The 19,889-nt window shown below is 38.7% G+C and overlaps 1 protein-coding gene across 1 annotated transcript; it reads right to left on the bottom strand.

Moving 5' to 3' along the window:
• Window positions 1-1,606: 1,606 nt before the first annotated feature.
• SLC10A2 (solute carrier family 10 member 2) lies at window positions 1,607-18,972 on the bottom strand. Its single transcript, XM_036300087.1, has 6 exons — window positions 18,436-18,972; window positions 11,600-11,718; window positions 7,192-7,280; window positions 5,932-6,107; window positions 5,001-5,158; window positions 1,607-3,381 (listed from the first exon to the last, which is right to left on the bottom strand). Exons 1-6 carry the CDS (start codon window positions 18,810-18,812, stop codon window positions 3,254-3,256), a joined length of 1,047 nt encoding a protein of 348 aa, XP_036155980.1. The 5' UTR covers window positions 18,813-18,972; the 3' UTR covers window positions 1,607-3,253.
• Window positions 18,973-19,889: the final 917 nt, after the last annotated feature.

The following is a 19,889-nucleotide window of genomic DNA, read 5'->3' as shown; positions in this document are numbered from 1 at the left end:
TAAAATACCTCATTTTGAACTTCTTAAAGAAGTATGTATACAATGAAGAAAGATAAGAAGCCTTTCTTTTGTTTTTTATTTTATTTTATTTTTTTTTATTTTATTTTATTTTATTTTTTTTATTGCTTAAAGTATTACAAAGGGTATTACATATGTGTCCATTTTTCTTAATCACCAGTATTATTGATTGTTCTTGTAGTTGTTGTGCAAAGTCTTTCCATCCTGAACCAATAAACCATAGTAAGAGTAGGGATGGTGAGAGTAAGGTATTCCTTTCTTAAGAGAGAGTTTCTTAGATGGAAAACAGTGATGTCTTTGAGTAGTCAAATGGGGTTCATAACCTGAATTTCTTCAAGTCTTGTTGATGAGAAATTTTAATGTACTGGCACCGTAACTGAAGTCTCTCTCTCTCTCTCTCTCTCTCTCTCTCTCTCTCTCTCTCTCTCTCCTCTCTGTCTCCGTCTCTTTCTCTCCTCTTTCCATTTTTTTTTAAATTCTCACCCGAGGATATTTTTCCCATTTATTTTTAGAGAGAGTGGAAGGGAAAGGGAGAGGCAGAGAGAAACACTGATGTGAGAGAGATACATCGATTGGTTGCCTCCAGCATGCCCCCGACCAGGGCTGGGAGCCTGCAACCAAGGTACGTACCCTTGACTGAAATTGAACCTGGGACCATTCAATGCTCTATCTACTGAACCAAACTGGCTAGGGCTCTCTCTTTCTCCATTTTTTAAATAGGAGATGCTGGTAGTCTTATTTGTAAGTACATATAATACTTTTATTTTAAATCAGCTATCCTCATCACTCCATTTTTAAGTCTTTGATTAATGGTCCTCTAGTATGGTTTTCTTGGGGGACAACCTCAATCTGTATCAGCGGAATATCTAATTATTAGAGTGTTTAATTAAGAGTTTCTTTTAGGTACTTTTCAAAGAACAATTTAATATTTGAGAAACTTTACCTTATTTATATCTCTAGAATTGATAGAATAGTGAAGAAATCTTGACAGTTGTCACAAAGACTCAGAGACCAAACATTACAAAAATTATTTTCATTTATTCATCCTTTCAAATAAAATATTCATTTAATATGATACTCACAGAGGCAATAAAATACATAATTTATTCAGCTTTTCAAAGTCATTTAAAAATAGAGAGCTGTCATTTTAAAAAGCTCAGCTATTTTTCTTCCCTCCAGCACATTAGGGAAAAAAAGCACAACTCAAGACACCACATCATGTAAGAAAGCCAAGTTCTGTCACACTCACATATCTTGATCAACAGGGAGGAAAAACCTGCTTGCTGCAGCTGCTGGCATCCAGGCCCTGGACTATGGGTGTGTGGGAATTATGATATGAATTCACAGTGTGTCTTTAGTGCACCTGCCTGTTGTCTATTTGATGAGAGAAGTGTAGAAGGTACTTCACAGATAGACTGAAAGTCTTCTTTTTGCACTTTTGGAAGCACCTTCTTTGATACTCCCTTATAAGAAAATCTGTACCACCTTTTCCTTACTATCTATAATAATAAAAGCGCAATATGCTAATTAGACTGGACATCCTTCCAGACATCCTTCCGGAAGACCTTCCGGATGAAGCCAGGGCTGTGAGGGAAGCCTGGGTCCCGAGTGCGAGAGGGAAGCCAGTGCCGGCAGCCAAGGGGAAGGAAGGCCTACTCTTGCACAAATTTCATGCATCGGGCCTCTACTCCTTTAATAAGAGTTCCTAGTCCCTTGAGATTGTCTAATGATGGAAAAATATACAGGTCTTATTCATTTGGAAATGTGCATCTTGTATAAAAAGGTAGAAACATTACAAGATTACCAAGCAGAATCCCCCCCCCCCATTGAAAAGCAAATTAAGAGTTAATATCCATGTGCCTATAATACTGAGGTGCACCAGCATATCTGAACTCACAGTATCTAAATGCAAAAGGCCCTTTGGATCCAAAACATTTGAAAGGGAGTCAATGAGGCAGCAAAAAATGTCTAAATGGAAAATAGAACTGAGTTAAGAATGTGCCCGCATCTTGCTGCTGAATGAGGGAAATTAAATTAGACACTATAATTGAGAACCCAACATTCAGCCAGGGTTTCCCTCTTGCCATAATAGCCTGCTGCCCTTGAGCAAATCCTCCTGGCTTCCTCACGTTACACCACTCACGGCATTCAAGGTACTCACCGGGCAATGCCCTTCCTACTTCTGGGCCTTGGGCATGTCCTCTTTTTCTCTCAAATACTGTTTAGTACTCACTTCCCCCATGGCCCACCGACTTCATTATTCTTATTGCTATTTCCTTCTGCACATATACTTGGCTCTAGTTATGCCTTCAAATGGGTTTCTGTTATTTGTGCTTTTCCATGTATTAGCCATTATCTCCCATTGAATTGAATTTACCCACTGGAGTGGTGATGTTTCTTCCAATATTTCTACTGTCTTTGTGCATCTTGCCACCTCCCCGCTCCCTGATGCCTACTGTGGAGCTTCGTAAAATCAAATAGCTGTCATATTAGCCAATGTGGACCTGCCTCATGCAGGCAAACCTTGAAGAAGTCCTTCTCCAGGGCTTACAGAATACTTTGCTAAATTCAAGCCATTTTTAAGGAAAATGTCTAATGGGTGTACAATATCACTGATGAGTATGGTCATGATTCTAATTTGGTTACTGAATTCTATTTAGTAACTCATTTCTCTTACTTTTGATTTTGTATTGTCACTTAGAAAAGTGACAATCTCTTTATTTTTAAATACAGGAAGTGAGATATTTGCCCATGTTACAATGCACAGTTATAAAAATAGGTTGCAACATTTTTCAAAATAATAATATGTCAGTGGAAGATGTTCATTTCAATCTTTTTACAATCATAAATACTGGAGAAAATCTTAATCACCATAGTAATAATTCGGTGGATCTGTTATAACATACAAAAAGTCAGGTGCTCATCTCTGAGTTATGAGATTCTGGGTAAGAATTCAGTTCAGGAGTTATGAGGTTCTCAGTGTTATCAGGTTTAGCCGAGGTTTGAAGATATTGTTTTTGGCATATTTCAAAGACACAAAATATTTATTTACATATAAATATTTGTCACATTAAAGATTTGGACCACCAGTTACTTGGTACCCAAACCAATAAATATATAGATTCAGTTGAAATTAAAATTTTCACTTTTTTTCTTGCCAAATGTCCCAGCGAAACAAATATTTTAAAATATTGTTATAGTTCTTTAGAATTCTTCTTTTTTGTCCATATGGTGTCTACTTTTCATGTGCTTGAAATCCTTCATTCACCTTATAGAGCGATGACTCGGAGACTGTTTCATTGCTTTTGCTCTCGGAAAATTCCTGACGGTTTTTCCCATAACATTTCTTATATGTCAAATAAACTAGAAAAAACACATGGGAGGTTAAGAAAATTTTATAATAATTAGCTACAAACTTACTTTGGATTATAAGCTATGACTCAAAAAGCAGTTTGCACATTCTGTAGGCTGGAGGCTACTTAGAGAGCAAGCACCATTCTAGTTCCATGGATGCTCATAGTAAGAGGAAGGACTGCACTTCAGGCAGACCTAGCATACAATTGTACAGGGTACTTGCTCATGACTTATAAGGTGGTACTCACCAACAACAATAGCAGAAAACATTGATTCCGTACCTACCATCTCCCAGTTATTGTGCTAGTCCTCAATAATTATGTTACATGCAAAGGGGTAATGTCCAAGACCTTGATCTCATGGTTTGTGTGGGACTTGAGCTGGAATAACATTCCATCTCTCCCAGCCTTCATTCATTCCTTCCCATAGGAGGGGGTGGCTGATTGGTGATCAGCCTTCCTATCTTCCACGGAGCTGTTAGTCCCTGGTGATAGCCATTTCTCAGCATATTTTTGAGATCTGTTTCACTTGGACAGACTGCCTTGCAAGAGGACACCTGCAGTTTATGTGTGTTATGGCACATGTGTGAGGCAGTGGAAAGGGGCAGTATAAACAAGCCCATTTGATCACAGTTTTGAGCCATATTTTCTAATTGTTTTATCTGTAATAAAAGTGCTATTTTATTATCTAAATATCTGATTTTTTTCTACATCTTAATTGGTTTCAAAGTTCACAGGGGAAGAGAAGGTTTTATTTACTTTCAAATTCCAGTACCTCATACTTATAAGTGGTATAACAATATTGTCTACTTGATAGGGCAATTGTGAACATTAAATGGGATAGAATAGTAAAGTGCCTTCCATGGCCCTAGGACAGTGGCTGGCAAACTGTGGCTTGTGAGCTACATGCGGCTCTTTGGCACCTTGAGTGTGGCTCTTCCACAAAATACCATGTGCGGGTATGCACGTACAGTGCGATTGAAACTTCATGGCCCATGTGCAGAAGTCGGTATTTTGTGGAAGAGCCACACTCAATGGGCCAAAGAACCGCATGTGGCTCGCGAGCCGCAGTATGCCGACCACTGCTAGGAGAATAGTAAGTGCTCAGTAAACATTAACCACTGTTATGATACACAGCTAAGAGAGACAATGTCCTGCTTCAAAGATCTTATTATGTCAATATCAATATCTCCTTAGGTTGGTCCTGAACTTTTCTGATAAATATCCTATATTTACAAAGCATATAAAGACATGCTTCCAGTCCAGGGTTCCTGGAAGCATGTAGACAGGGACACAATAAAATTGTTCTAACAGGTTGACATGCCTCCCTAGCTACTGAGGAAAAGACTCAATGGAGAGCATCGATCTCCATTACTTTACACTTCAAAATAATCCTTACCAGAACCTTTGGGTAAAATTACAATTATTTCATCAGCAGTTGGGAAGTCCTGATAATATTATGACTGGCTTTCCCCACCCATTCTCTTTTTCACTACCAGGAAAGAAGGTGTTTAATTTAATTTATATAGTTCATTGCCAGAAAAAGGTTATTTTAAAAAATGCTATATGAGTAACTCCAGGATTTCTTAATGAATATCTGAATGAAACGTGATTAACATTATTGCTTACCTCCCAAGAATATTGCTGCAAAGACGAGCTGGAAGATGCTGTAGATGAGTGGGAAGGTAAACACCTGGTTGAGCTCCTCAAAGGTGAAGGAGAGCTGGACCACGGTAGAACACAGCTGAGTGTTCTGCATCCCTGTTTCCAAAGCAACTGTGCGGCATCTGAAAGAACGGTAGGAGAATATATGTTTCTATTCTTCTGTTTTGCTTTGCTTTGTTGTCATATTACATTACAAACAAATATAATGAGAATAAGTACATATATATGTATATATGTCTGCTTTGCTTGGAGAATAAGGATGCAAGACAATGGAAGAGCTCAACCTGCATGGTCCAGGGCATGGCCCAGAAGAATTTCAGTAAAAGAGAGGCAGTCAGTATTTTCTTTTTGGGAGACTTGCATAATTTAGGAATGAATGAATCAATTTAGAATGAAAAATTTAGAAATAGGGTAAATGTTATTAAAAGTGAAAAATTTTGAATTTGTCATCCATATTTATAGCTGTCACAGGTTGAATTGTATTCTCTCAAATGTGACCTTATTTGGAAATCAGGTCATTGTAGATATAATTAGTTAAGATAAGGTGATTAGGGTGCACCCTAATCCAATGGGACTGGTGTCCTTATGAAAGGGGGAAATTTGGACACAGAGACATGCATTGAAGGAAGACCATGCGAGGAGAAACGGGAGAAGATGGCAATCCACAAGCCAAGAGGAAAATGTCTGGGATCGATCCCCCCTCACATCCCTCAGAAGGAACTAAGGCTGCCACACATTTTTTTTTTTTTTATTTCTAGCCTCCAGACTGTAAGACAATGCATTTCTGTTGTTTAATCGAGTCTAATTGGGGTACTTAGTTATAGCCACACTAGCAAACTAATACAAAAGCTATTACAGAAAAAATACCCCAGTTAGCTTTACCAAAATACCATACCTGTGCCAGGGCTGACCAGCTATCCTAGCCAGAAAAAACCCTAGTGAGTAACCGGCCACAGGAAATATTGTTCCTACAATCCACAGTTTGGGAGCGATGATCCAGGCAGATTGGTACAGTATTCCTCCCACCACAGCTATGAGCACGATAAGGACTGCACCTGTGATGGATCCAATCTGGAAGAAAGACACAAACAGACCCATCAACTGTGATAATGAAGTTACCTCTCAGTGTCTCCTCACCTGATGGCCATGGTCAGCCCACCAAGAATGTTGGTGCTTGTCCCACATTTTAATTTTTGGAAAATAAAAATTTTTGGAAAATAAAGCGTCCATGCTTGGTTAGCCTGAGGAAGATGTACTAGCTTGCAAATTATCCCTGTCAGAGATGAGGAAAACACACTCAATAAAAAGTAGAAGACTTGGCTTCTAGAGTCCACTCTTCCTGCTCTCATTGTTTTGATAAGTCATGAAACCTCTCTGAGTCTTAGTTTCTTTATCTGTAATTGAGGATAAAATTTTGCCCTGATTACGTTTTATTATTGTTACAATAATAAGAAAATGGATATAAAACTCTATAAAAGTTAAAGGCATATAATTAAAGGCATATGTAAACAAAAGCCACTGTTGTTATTGTTTTTCCCCTTTCACATTGATAAAAGTGGATTTTAGAACTTTTTTTGACCAGAGAAGCAAAGAATACCAACTAACTTATTATGCTTTCTGATCAATGGGCTATGGCTTTGTCTATATCTATGTTTATATATCTATGTCATCTATACCTATATCTATAGCATCTTTATCTTATCCATATCCATATCATCTAGCTAGAATATAGTTGGTGTAGGGAAATGAATGGTTACAAATTAGTATCACCTACTAATTACCAGGCACAAAACTACCATATGGATACAGAGATAAGAAAGATATGATTTATATTTTAAGACCACAGTATAGATATATTTTATAAAACAAATCCACATAAGAGAGATAAGAGCAAAGTGCTGTGGGAGTACAGAGTATAGTAAAACCAAGAGATGATGTTTGAGTTGATTATTCCAAAGGGTGAATAAAAATTTGCCCCATGGATAGAGTGGAGAAGGACATTCTAGAAGAGTGGACTGCATGGCTAATAATGTTAATGCTTGTCCCTCTAGGATTAGGTTTATACTATAATGAGAAACCCATTGTATAGCTGGAAAGACCTATCATTTCAACTGTGGAGCAATTGACTGTGCAGCCTATAGCATGGGCCACTTACCTTAAGTATGATCTTGGCTTTCTGGGGCCATTTGTGATTAACAAACATTCCAATGGAAACAGGAACAACAAGAGCCACCAAAGACGTACCTGAAAATGACAGAAGAGCAATTTGATCAACAGGACAGAGCACAAGGAAAGAGGAAAACAAAAGAGTAAGTAGCCTGTAAAAAGCTTGGGTAATATATGACTCTCCTTCTTGAGAACACAAAGCAGAAAAAACAAACACACACTCCTTCCTTATTCACATCAGTACCTAATTTAATATTACTGAAAAGAATGGATAATATTGATATAAATCCTTTCCCTAAATCTCAGGTTAATTTTTAAGCGTTCCTTATACTTCCAATCACTATATTTTGGTTTCAGTTGGTCAGAATCTTGCCTTATTTGATGTTTGGATCCTTATATTCTGGGAAAATACCTTTTCAGTGTGTGTGTGTGTGTGTGTGTGTGTGTGTGTGTGTGTGTGTGTGTGTTCTCAGAGAGACATAGATCATGTTTTATATCTGTCTGTTCCTTCATGGTAGTAGAAATAAAAGGAAAAGCTCAAACTTCTCCAGGCCTTCGGTGGGCTAATGACTTCTGGTTAAGGCTGACTTTGGTTATTCAAATCTATAGACGAGAGGTGAGAGAATAGATTGAAAAGCATGCTTTAACTTTTCTGTGAGATAATGTATTTGGTCACCTCTCAAACAATTATATTCTTTGCAGGAACATGCTCACCCAGCCAAATAAAAGAGTCATACTTCATATTCACCGTGTTAAATTCACTGCTGTTCTCGTGACATGTGGTTGTTTCTCCATATTATTTAACACTCATTTATTCAATAGCTGCTTTTATATAATAGAGCATCAACAATTTCTAACTTCTCATGGGCTGTTTCTTTTTTAAACATCCTTTTAAATCAGTAAGAGAAAGCGGAATTGAATAATGAAATTCTGAAAGTAGATGTTGCTTAGTACTAACATAGATTGAACTAGGACTGAAAAACAAATTCTACATTCCAGGTCTGTAAATATGACTTTAAAATGAATATAATAATGATAAAATCATAATTTTTATAGCCTTTGGTGGCCAAAGATACCAAGAGCAGGACAAAAAAAATAAGATGACAAGGAGGGTAAGGAAAAAATGATGGAACAATAGATATGTAAAAAGGATCATTTATAGTTATACTAGTAAGAACCCTCAGAAAAATCCCCATCAGGGATCCTTTCATCCTGCTATTTTGGGCGGAACCTTCCTCTCCTGTCTTGGGTCTCCAGACTATTCCCTAAATTGTGTGAAGTTTGTAGGCCTTGAATTAAAACATCTTAATATGTATTCTTTGTACTGTGGTAGCTTAAAACTAGGTGCAAATACTGTGCTTAGAATGTGTGTGGTTAGGTCTTGGTAATGTATTTCGTGTGTCAGATCTGTGCAAAGGCAGCCCACTCCTGTATTTGAGCCCTCTTTATCTCTCTGGGACCACCTGCCGAAATCCAAGACAGACTTCCTCTCCTGACCATCCAAAGCCAGGATAAAATTTTTGCAGGATTTGAAGGTGATTGGAAAAGGCACTCTTAGCCTTTCACACTGAGAGTGTGTGGCTCCTACTTGCAGAGGTGGGTTGTCCCAACTCTTTACTCCTCAGCGTACTATAGCTCCTTCTATTTTCTTCTCCCATTCTCTGTTTATTTTCCTTATTCCTCATATGCTTGTGCTTTCTGTCAAATGTCTGTCTATTCATTGGCTTACAGCTACCCTCTTAGAACCATAACTTGGTCTTTAATCAGTTTACACAGCAGATACAGGAGGAAGGAGAGGTAGAAAGAAAAAAGAGAATGGTAGATGGAGGCATGTGGTGCAACTTGGACCCGTATAGTCTCAGAGGTGAGCCTTATTTGCAAATTGTGGCAACTGTGAAAATCAATAAGCCCTCCGAACCGTGGTTCCCCTGTTTGCGAAATGGGTAAAACGTTGTCTGTCTCACACTGTATTGTGAGAATTGGGTGGTGAAATAGATGTACAGTTCACGGTACTGGATACTCTCAAATGTAGGGGAGAGAGGAGTAGAATGACAACTTTTACTGCAGTGTGTTTTCAGTGGAATCAGCTGTACGAGCTGCCTCCTCCTCCACCCAGATGTCATCATCTGAAGGGGCTCAGCGGGTGCTTATTGAATTCCTCAAAGCATCGTGAGCACCGTGAGGGAGCACTGCAAGGAGCCTGTGGGAATCAACCTTGCCCACAGAGCAGAGTGGAGAGCAGACCAGGGGGCTATTTCCAGCTCCCTGGTCACCTTGGACAAATGAAACAGTTACCATGAACCTTAACGTCCTCATCTAAAAAGTAGCAATAACATCTTTTGAAGGAATTAGGTTGTTTGTTTTCTACATTAAAGGATTAGAAAAACCAATATCAAGAAGGTTAGGTTGGAAATAGGCTTAGCAGAATGGAGAGTAGGCAGAGTTAGTATCTGCTTTTCAAACTCTCATTTAAAATTTTTTCTCTTTTTTCTTCTATTTTCTATATTCTTCCTTTTTTTTCATTTTACTTCTTCTTTGATGAAGTAAATAACTACTCACTCTTTCTTACTTTCTCTTCCTTTCAAAATGTACTCACATTAAAGGATGTGATATACGTCATTCACACCATAGTTAGAATTACGCACATTGCTATAGGGCAGTGATGGTGAACCTATGACACGCGTGTCAGAGGTGGCACACGAACTCATTTTTTTGGTTGATTTTTCTTTGTTAAATGGCATTTAAATATATAAAATAAATATCAAAAATATAAGTCTTTGTTTTACTATGGTTGCAAATATCAAAAAATTTCTATATGTGACATGGCACCAGAGTTAAGCTAGGGTTTTTCAAAATGCTGACTCGCCGAGCTCAAAATATTCGCCATCACTGCTATAGGGCATTTTCCAGGAAATTCATACTAAGAAAATATTTTAAAGCTTAATTTTTTTCTTAAATAATGAGTTATAGGATTAAAGCTCTTCATTTCACAGACAAACCCTTTGAGAGGCCTACAATGTATACCACTCAAGCAAACTGCATTCTTTAATTTTAAAGAAGGTGAACTCTAAGGGAGCAGGCTGAGCTCAGCAGCATGAGCATAGATAGGTGGCTATAGAGGGTCATTCTAAAACCTATTGCAACAGGATATGATGTCTGATATGGAGGAATTCCCAAGGGGTCACTAGAAGGACCTTGTAGGGAAATCCTATACTGAACATGGTGTGTCAAGGCGGACTACTTTTTAAAATAAAAAAATCCTTTTTCTTTTCTAATGGCCATGGTAAAAGTGGAGAGAGAAGAGACTATCTGAAAATATTATAATACATATTGTTCCCAATTATAGTTTCAAAATTTATCCCAAATCACTTGTGTAGAGCTTTAAATCATGGTTTATCACAGAAAACAATCTTCCTTAGAAATGGAAGGGATTTTAGGTGCCATCCAGTCCAGCTTTCCATGCCAATAGGAATCCTTTTTACAAACATCCTGGTGTGTCACTATTTAGCCTTTGTTTACATGCTCCCTTCAATGGGACACCTATGTACCTCTTTGAGGCAGCCCATCAGGGAGACATTTGTCTCCAAGGTCAGCTGAAAATAGACTAGCATGCAATGTACCTGGTGACTGATACCAATGTACTATTTCCCCTACATCTCATCTTCTATGATGATAGTTCTATGGGAAATGCCCCGTGTTGGTGGACCAGGAACCATCTTGTTCTTGATACCATGTTACATCAAAAACTTAGCCTTCCACCATCATTTATTGTCCCCAAAACAGAAAAAATAGCTCCATTGAGATGAGGGTGAATATCTAGGAGTTGAAATGAGTGGAGACAGAAGATTTAACTTCTTGGGGCATGACACACAGACTGTGCCAGTAAATCAACTTTTGAATCAACATGTGGCTCACAGTTAAGTGTTATAAATAATATGTTTTATCTGGTAGTTTCCTATTGCCACACTTGTGATTGCTTACTAGGTGCCCTATTTTTAAATCATTGGTGGAATGATTTTTGTATTTCTTCAGTCTAAGTGTCTGGGAGCAAACGCTTGTCACGAGCTAGTTGTGTTGTGAGTTAAGGAAAGTATAGCAACTTGGCCTCCTCAGGCCCAGACAGCTGTGCCAGAGGACCCTTTAAATTGGCCCCTCTCCCTGTGATTTCAATGGAGGAACAAGCGAGTTTCTCCCATGGTGCCATGGTTTGGAATTTAGATTCTGCCACTCTAATTCAAAAGCAGGGGTGGCTTGCAATGAAATCCTAAATGGTCACAAACTGCTGTTGGTGCCAGAGGCAAACACCAGCTGGGTCTGAGCCTGGCCTGAGAACCCAGCCAGGGGTAAGCAGAAAGGAGGAGAAAAATATTCAGAGATCTTGCAGAGCAATGACTTACCTATGTTATCATAGGGAATTATGATCGTCCCCGAGTCGACCCACATTTTGGTATAGATTAAGAGGCACAGCGGCATCATTCCCAGGGCCAGCAGCGTGGAGCATGTGGTCATGCTGACGCTGAAAGGAAACGGGCAGGTTGATATGTCCACCTGAGTTTTCCAGGGGAGAGGTTGTTTCATGCTTAGATAGTCCTACAAAAGATTGTCTCAACCAGCGCACCATTCAGTCTGATGGAGAGAAATACACACCGCCCCAGCAATTGCAGGGTTCAGCCTCAGGCAAAACGGTGAGATCCGTAATTGGTGTCTTCCTCCTTTGTCTTGTGCCATTCCTCCCTCCCTGTTGGTTCTCAAGAACCAGACAAGATAGTTAATGGCCACTCATTATTAAATTCATTATTAAACAAGATCCAAGGTGCTAGGCCATGCCACCCTTGAACCTCCAATCAGAGAACAGCAAACACACTTTTATATGGAAGAGACATTAGGGGCTCCTCCATGTCTGTCTGTGTTGGGATGAGATGGGGTTCCCTGGGCCCTTAGGGCAGAATGCATGTCCAAGAGAGGTAGTTCCTTAGAGAAAATTATTGCTCTAAATGCTCAAATCTTGAGTAAAGAAGAGAAGCTGACCCCCCCTCCCCAAACAAAACAAAACAAAACAAAACAAAACAAAACAAAACAAAACAAAACAAAACCCCAAAACAAAGAAACATACAAGCAGACAGGGGAGGCCTGGATTCTATTTCTGCTAAGAAATTACCAAATGTGTATTGAGAAGAACAAGCACCTGGTACACTCCTCCTGACAGCATGTGTTTGAGTGAGTGGAACTGGCTAAGTGAGCAGATTTTGGCTTTTGACCTGGAAGGATTAATGTGGAGAGATGTAATTTTCAGCACTGTGACGGTTGGTGGAAAAGAGGCTTTTGGGGAATGGGTCTTCCTGCTCCCATTAAAGTGCCCTTGTATATAGGGGTACATTTTTTTGCTCAGGGAACAGTGCCTTAAATAGCTGGGCCAGACACTAAAGACAGACACTGCCTGGTTTAGAAGCAGGCATGGCCACTTACTATGTGAGTTTGGATCATTTACTTCTCTTTGACCATTTTCTTTTTGTAAAATGAAAATCCTAATCACTGCCACCTCACAGACTATGAGAATTGACTGAGCCAGTGAATCCAATACTTAGAATAATGCAAGGTGCTCATTAAAAGCTAGATGGTGTTATTATATATCTAGTCATAGTGTGTGCTATGTTGTAGCATAATTCCAAGTCAGAAAATCAGAGAGATTTTTCTGATAGGCTCTTTCTACAATAATTGTAGCATTGAGGCTATCAGAACAATAAATTCTTAAAACTATATATGTGTACTTGGAGGAAGATGCTAAATTATTTACACCACCTGCCTCCCCCTCCAAAAGAACAACAGATACAAACCACCCTACACAATGCTAAGGAAAACAGCTGAAGATGAGGAATTTAGTTTCAATGCATCTAACTTAGCACAGTTTTGGCAAAATAAAGGGTGGGGACAACATTTACCAGGGTACTTAACTTCTTTAATAATCATTAAAAAAAAAAATAAAAGACCAGGAATGACCTCACTTAAACAGTGTTTTAAAGAATTTAGGAAAATCCCAATAAACCCATATGCATATATGCATAACCCATAGACACAGACAATAGGGTGGTGAAGACTTGGGGTGACGGGGGGGGGCGAGAAATAGAGGGAAGAGGGAAATGGAGGAAAAGAGGGACATATGTAATACTTTCAACAATAAAGATTTATTTAAAAAAAGAATTTAGGCAAAAATACTTGTCTTAGTAGAGCTAAAATAGTGCAACAATAATCAATACTAGAGTATATGTGAACTATTTCTAAGAAGTTCAATTGATTATTGTGACAAGTTAATTTAGATACAGAATATGATGCAAAGGCAGTGGCCTACAGCACACTAACTGAATTTGTTATAAATTGTACTTTGTCCTATTTAGAATTAAAGTACTGGGGTTGTTATTTTCCCCTCTCTCCCAACCTTCCTCACTTTTTATGCCATTCTCTTTTTATCTTCTATTTTTAAAAATCAGTTAGAATGGATTTAAGACTATCCCATAAGTAACTTTGATTCCAGTGTATCCGTGTGCTTTCTCTCAAGGAGAGGACAGAAATGTGGAGGTGGAGCTGGGCAGTGCTCACTACCTGGATCACCGTGAAGAGAAGCCTGAGGAGTTTTTGTTTTAAACAGAGAATGACTTTTAGAAGGAAGTTTGTTTCTCTCCTTGTTTTTCTTTTAAATTTCCCTGTGAAAGCTTTAGTTCTAAGTTTTTCCTAAGACAACATATGAAGTTGTATCATGGTTGTGAGTTTGGCGAGAGCAGTTTCTTAAAGGCCACAGGAGGGATAGGACAGGAGCTGGAAAAGGACATGGTTTAGCTTTCATGGGACATCTTGGCAGTGAGGTGTGGGAGGAGACGAGAGAAGAGGTAGCTGCAAGTCGATACCATTTGAACTCATATGAGAACACCATCAAACCACTCAAAATGAGGTGAAAGAAGCAATATAGGGGGAATTCATTAGTAAAAGAAAAATATCATTTCATAAGAAAAATATGTGAAGTCCTATAAAGAGCATAGTTGTCAACAATAGAAATAATACCATGAACTTATGTTGGAATGAGAGAAAATGTAAGAAAAAAAAATTGCTTGTCTTTAATTCGTGGCTTTAGCTCTATTCACCACCAGGGAGAATTATTATTATTATTATTATTATTATTATTATTGCAAATAAGAGCAATAAATGAGAATTCAGTGAATGTTGAGGAATTTGGTGAAGTCAGTGATTAGAATGCAAAATATTTTAATCATATTAGAAGTAAAACACCAAGTTTTAAAGATCAAAGAGTGTGTGTATAGGTAGTGCTAGAAAATGGAGATGTCGTAAGTTATAGAAATAATGTCGAGCAAAGGATAAGAATCTGGACAGGGGTAAGTGGACAGGTCTGGATTAAAATTTTGACTCTGACATGCACTGACTCTGTGACCTTGATCAAAGGTATGAGCCTTAATTTTGTCATCTATCACATGCAGAAGATAGTAGTACTGACCTCAGAGGAATATTTTGAGGATTAAATACAACAATGTATGTAGAGTACGTATGCTGCATGTGCCTAGCAAATATTAGCTAGTAAAATAGAATTAGATGCTAAATGAGAGGAACAAAGCTTGGTTACTTTGAGGAAAAATAAAGGAAAAAAGAAACAGTGTTGGATTAGTTCTTAGGAGCTGGACATTTATGCAGTTGAAATGGGAGTTAAATTTATGATAAACTGAAGGGAAAGGGATCTTGAACAACTACAATAGGAGAAAGATGAACAATGGAACAATATTTGGCCATAAAACCAAGGATGTGGTAGGAAAATCTAGAAACTAAAATCTAGGAAATAATAAAAAGGAGTGTAGAAAGTACATGGCAGCTGAAAATTGGGGGAAACTGAAGAAAGGATATGAAAGGAAAGTGATAAGGGAAAGTCCTTGCATGGTGTAGTGAGACCATTGCTAAGAAAGGAGAGATTTGAAAGTGGGGACTCTCTGAGGATAGAGCAGACACAGAAGGTGGGATGTCTTGGTGGCCCTTGAACTGTGGGCCTGGGACTCAGCAGATACACCTGAAATGTCACCTTTATTTCTCCCTGAAACTATTTGTGCATAATACACCCACTGGACAGGTAGAACAGGTGAAAATACCTGTGCACTGATCAGATTCCCACAACTTTCAAGGCTGGAGAAGGAGTCAGAGAAGGAGATGAAATATCGCTTGCTATACTTCAATGAGCAAGGATATAATGAGCAAAGTCTGTTATTTTTGATATTTTGTGTATGTGTGTATTTTGTGGTTGTTGTGTGTTGTTTTTCTTTCCTTATTTTTGTCACTAGAAATTTCAAAATACAACGGTCGCCCAGGTTTGGAAGAGATGATAGGGTGTGGGAAAGATCTGGTTTTTCCTCCAGGCAACCACATCCAGGAAAGGGAAAGCCAGGTGGGGGTGTTTTGCTGGACTGTGTGGTATCTGTCCAACCAGTGCAGAGACCTGTTGGTGTAAACACTCATATGGCTGCCCTTGCTAGAGTTCAGGTGGAAATGGAGTTGGTAAAGTTCCAAGAGAACAGAATTAGAAATATAAATGGTAGATAGGATTGTATCTAAATGAATTATCAGAAGACTTTAGTGACCCAGTGCTCACTTCAGAAGAATGAAAAGTGCTGGAAAACTGTTTCCCAATCGCGGACTATCATTCTCTTAATTGACTTTAAAGAAACATTTGAACAGTGTTCCCCTAACATATGCAATGTATAATGTCATCATCTTACATAGCAACATACCTTCTTGTAATGATAATGGGTCATAGTGAGGAACATTTGTGCTCCGCTAAAATGCATGTCTTGTATGTGATTGTGTTTGTCTCTAAAATAAGCCATGCAGAGGCTGCTGTGCATAGTGAGGTATCCTCTTTCCTCTGGAGGCATGCTGGTTTTTTCTCTTGAGGTCAAACTTTCCGGGCCACCTGCTGCTGTGGGATTCAGGCCTGCCAGTCTATGCCCCCCTCCCTACATCTTGTTTCTCATCTTCTGGGCTTGGAAATAGCACGCTGGAGTGTTAGGAGAGGAAGTAGGTTCTGTGTGAGAAATGTTTATGAGATTAAGTGGGATTTGTTTTGGGTGTGCAAAATTTTTTACTGGGTCTTGCTTGCGTTCTATACGGGTGAAATTGCTAGAGAGGTTGCTATGGGACTGGAGAAGTGTTGGTATTATTTTGAAGATGGGGAGGGGGGATCTGTGGAGTGCACACTTTCTAGAATGAAAATGAAAATTTTCAGTGCCATCCCTCTCACTTTAAAGATTATGCTAACTTGCTGAAGGATAAGGTTTCAAATTCTGCTCTTGGTTCTTATTTCTTAATATTATTGCTTCTTATTGGAATTGTTATGCAGTGTAGACTAGATTATAAGTCATCTCCTGTATCAAGAGAAATAAGATTTCCTTAAATCACAGAAAAGTGTAACTTGGAGTTTTTAGTTTAGGGTCTTATAGTTTTAGCCAGTAGAAGAGACTACCTATCTTACAAAATGATCACCTGTGTGGAATTATGTTGAGGTAAAAGACTCTTCTATTTTGTTAAAAAGTTATAAATATACTGACCCTTGAACAACTGCTAGTTTTAGGGGCACTGAAACAGCAGAAAATCCACTAATAGCTTTTGACTTACAAAAAAACTTAACTTCCAATAGACACAAGCTAACTACACTGTTGACCCGAAGCCTCACTGATAGCAAAAACAGTCAATTAACACATATTTTGTCTGTTATATGTATAATAGTGTATTTTTACAATAAAGTAAGCTAAAGGAAAATGTTACTAAGAAAATAATAAAAGAGAGAAAATACATTTACAGTATTTACTGAAAAGAATCCACGTGCAAGTGGATCTGCACAGTTCAAACCTCTGTTCTTCAAGGGCCAGCAACTTTATGTCAAAGCTGTTTAGTGGACGTCAAAGCCCATATTCAATTTAGTTCACTTGCATCAACTGCCTTTTGGAATTCTCACCTATTTGCCTATGTCCAGGTCAGATCAAACTGAAGTCTAAAAAACCTTATTGCTATATGGTGGAACAGCACTTGCCATCCTTTGTTTTTTACAGGGCTTTCCTTAATAAAACTCTATTGCAGGGAAGATACAGTATTTCCTTGTGTGAAGAATATGTATTGTGAAGGTATATAATTTGGTATATAATGGTTTCTCTAAAGCTCATGGCAAAATTAGCTCTAGCTGAGATGTGATGGCTGTTCCCAGTTGCTCACTAGACACTGGATCAATCTGGAATTGTTTTACATTTTGCATTTCTACACCTTGAGCTTCTCTCTTCTGAGTATGGTATGTGGTGATTACCAGAGCTGATTGCTAGTGTACAGTGTTTAATAAGCACACATTACGTTAACACCTGGCTGGTTTGCAGAAATGCATACCTTTCACAGGAAATAAGGGATTGTGAGGTAAGGAAAAAGACATTTGCCTATTCGACTTGTAGCATTAAGATTTTCAGTCTCATCACATTAATGCTTCATCTTATTTCTATTAGTTTTTTTTCCCTAGTGCTAGTTCAGACTAGTGCAGGATGAATTGGGAAAACATTGCAATGTAGATTACTCTCTGGGAAGCAGAGAGACCATTTTCTTTTTATTTTATAGTAAGGTAAGCATAATATTTAAAAAAAGAAGCTGTTGTAGGTTTTTTAAACTACCAGTAGAAGTAAAACAAATGTACAAACTATTTCTTGGTCTTTATATGAAGAAAAAGCTTGTCCAAAGAACTAGCTGTGTTTGGTGGAGTTAACTATTGTCTCATCATAGGTCCTAATGTTTAATGAACAATCTGATTTCACAGTCACACCTAGAGCTCCTCATTGCCACAAATAAAGATGGTTTTTGTCATTTTCCTTTTTGATACTGACAAGGAAAACATTCTTAGCTGCCGCTTGTAGGGCTTGGAAAAGATTTCTTTTCTTGAAAAACTTTGAATCTTTCCCAAAGATAAACATCAATTATCCAATGCCTTGTTAACTGAGTTAGATTGAAAAAACAAAACAGAAAATGTAACCCATAAAGTACAATATGTAATCTCAGCTGTTCAGGAAGGTGAATACATGCATTTATTCTCTTCTGTTAATTCCCCCAGTTGCGCCTTAATTTAGTGGCAGAACAGATGGATACTCACGCTGCCATAGGTTCCTGAAAGACTAATTCAATGTGACTGCAGTAGGTGGAGGTTTAGATAGCTTACCTCAGGTCCATGTCGCCATCGACCCAATAGGCCAAGATATTGGAAGCAGTTCCTCCGGGGCAGCATCCCATGATCAGCACCACTACGGCCTGGATGGGGAGGATGTCAAAGGCCACCGACAGGATGAATCCCACGAGGGGCATGATTCCAAACTGACAGAGGAAGCCAATACATATGCCCCACGGCCGCCTTATGTGCCCCAGGAATTTCTTGATGTCTACATTGCATCCCATGGAGAACATCACCATAGCCAATAGGATGGTCAAGACGGTGCTCAGGACCACACTTAGAATGGCATTGAAATTGCTGGCAGGTACCACACAGGACGAACCGTTGCAAACTGTTGCTGTGGCCAAACATCTCGTTGAATTATTCATCGCTGGGTTTTGGCTCAAATGGTCACAGACATCCACAGAAACACCAATCCTCTGCTCCTCGCTGGGTAAGTAGTGCCTACTGCAAGCACGTCAAACTTTTAAACCCTTTCTAAACGTGTCATTTGGTGTCTCTTTCTAAAGCCACCTCAGAGAGGCAATAAAAAACAATAAATGCCAGTATGTCAGTTTCGAGAGGTAACATTACAACACAGCACATATTATGAATCATAAAAGTCCTGCCAAATTATTGGCCCAGACAGAGAATTATAATTAATCATTTATCGGCATGGTAATGAACCGTGCCATATAAAAAGAGCTGTGTTAATGTTTAATGCTGGGAAGGTTTGTTAAATAATTTCAGTTATGTGACACTCGGATATTACAGAACATTGGAGGGGTTAAGCCATGGGAAGGCATGTTATCCACTCATTTCCTTTTAGGAAAGGGGGTGGGCGGTGGATCCTAAAACGTCCAGCACCCTGTGCCAAGTTAAATTACAAAATAGCGTCAGTGTCAGACCCTGAACGGAAACTTGAGACCTACAACTTCCTCCCCCAATAGTTTTCTTAGTATATCAATGTCTGCTCCTACTGGTCTGTAGTGTTCATGAAGAATATGTAAGGTCAAGAAACTTTCAGGGCCTTGATGCAAACCTAAGGGAGAGTAGCATGTGGGAGGAATGTTTTCTGTATTGTCTGGTGGGAGGGCAGCTGACCAGGAGAGCCGCCTTCAATTACTCACACACCCAATTATGTATGCATTGCCATAGTAACAAAGTGCTTTAGAGATAGTGACAACACAATTATTTAGAGGGATGAACCTCAGAGGATTAGGTCAAAGTGACAGGAGCTCTTAGTGCTTGGAGTCGGGAATTGAAATTAGAATTGTTTTTTGAAGAGGGGAGGCAGTTGGAGATTCCAAGGGAAGTTGATTTTTGTAAATGTCAAATAGTCTACCTCATTATGGGCAGAACACTGCATTTGGTGTATAAAGAAGATAAAAAAGAGATAGAGGAGGAGTTTCTGTTCTTAGGTGTTTATGGTATAATCAGTTAGTGAGGATGCAACATAAGAATAA

This window comes from Myotis myotis, unplaced genomic scaffold (genome assembly GCF_014108235.1).
Source record: "Myotis myotis isolate mMyoMyo1 unplaced genomic scaffold, mMyoMyo1.p scaffold_m19_p_3, whole genome shotgun sequence".
NCBI classification, from domain to species: Eukaryota; Metazoa; Chordata; class Mammalia; order Chiroptera; family Vespertilionidae; genus Myotis; species Myotis myotis.
The sequence above is the reverse complement of the archived record's forward strand: the minus strand, read 5'-3'. Positions and strand labels throughout refer to the sequence as shown.

Coding starts and splice junctions, on each gene's coding strand:
- SLC10A2 (XM_036300087.1), bottom strand. CDS start 18,812: ATGAATAATTCAACGAGATGTTTGGCCACAGCAACAGTTTGCAACGGT. Junction 7,281..11,599: donor AATTCCCTATGATAACATAG/GTAAGTCATTGC, acceptor TGTCATTTTCAG/GTACGTCTTTGGTGGCTCTT. Junction 6,108..7,191: donor AAGCCAAGATCATACTTAAG/GTAAGTGGCCCA, acceptor TCTTTCTTCCAG/ATTGGATCCATCACAGGTGC.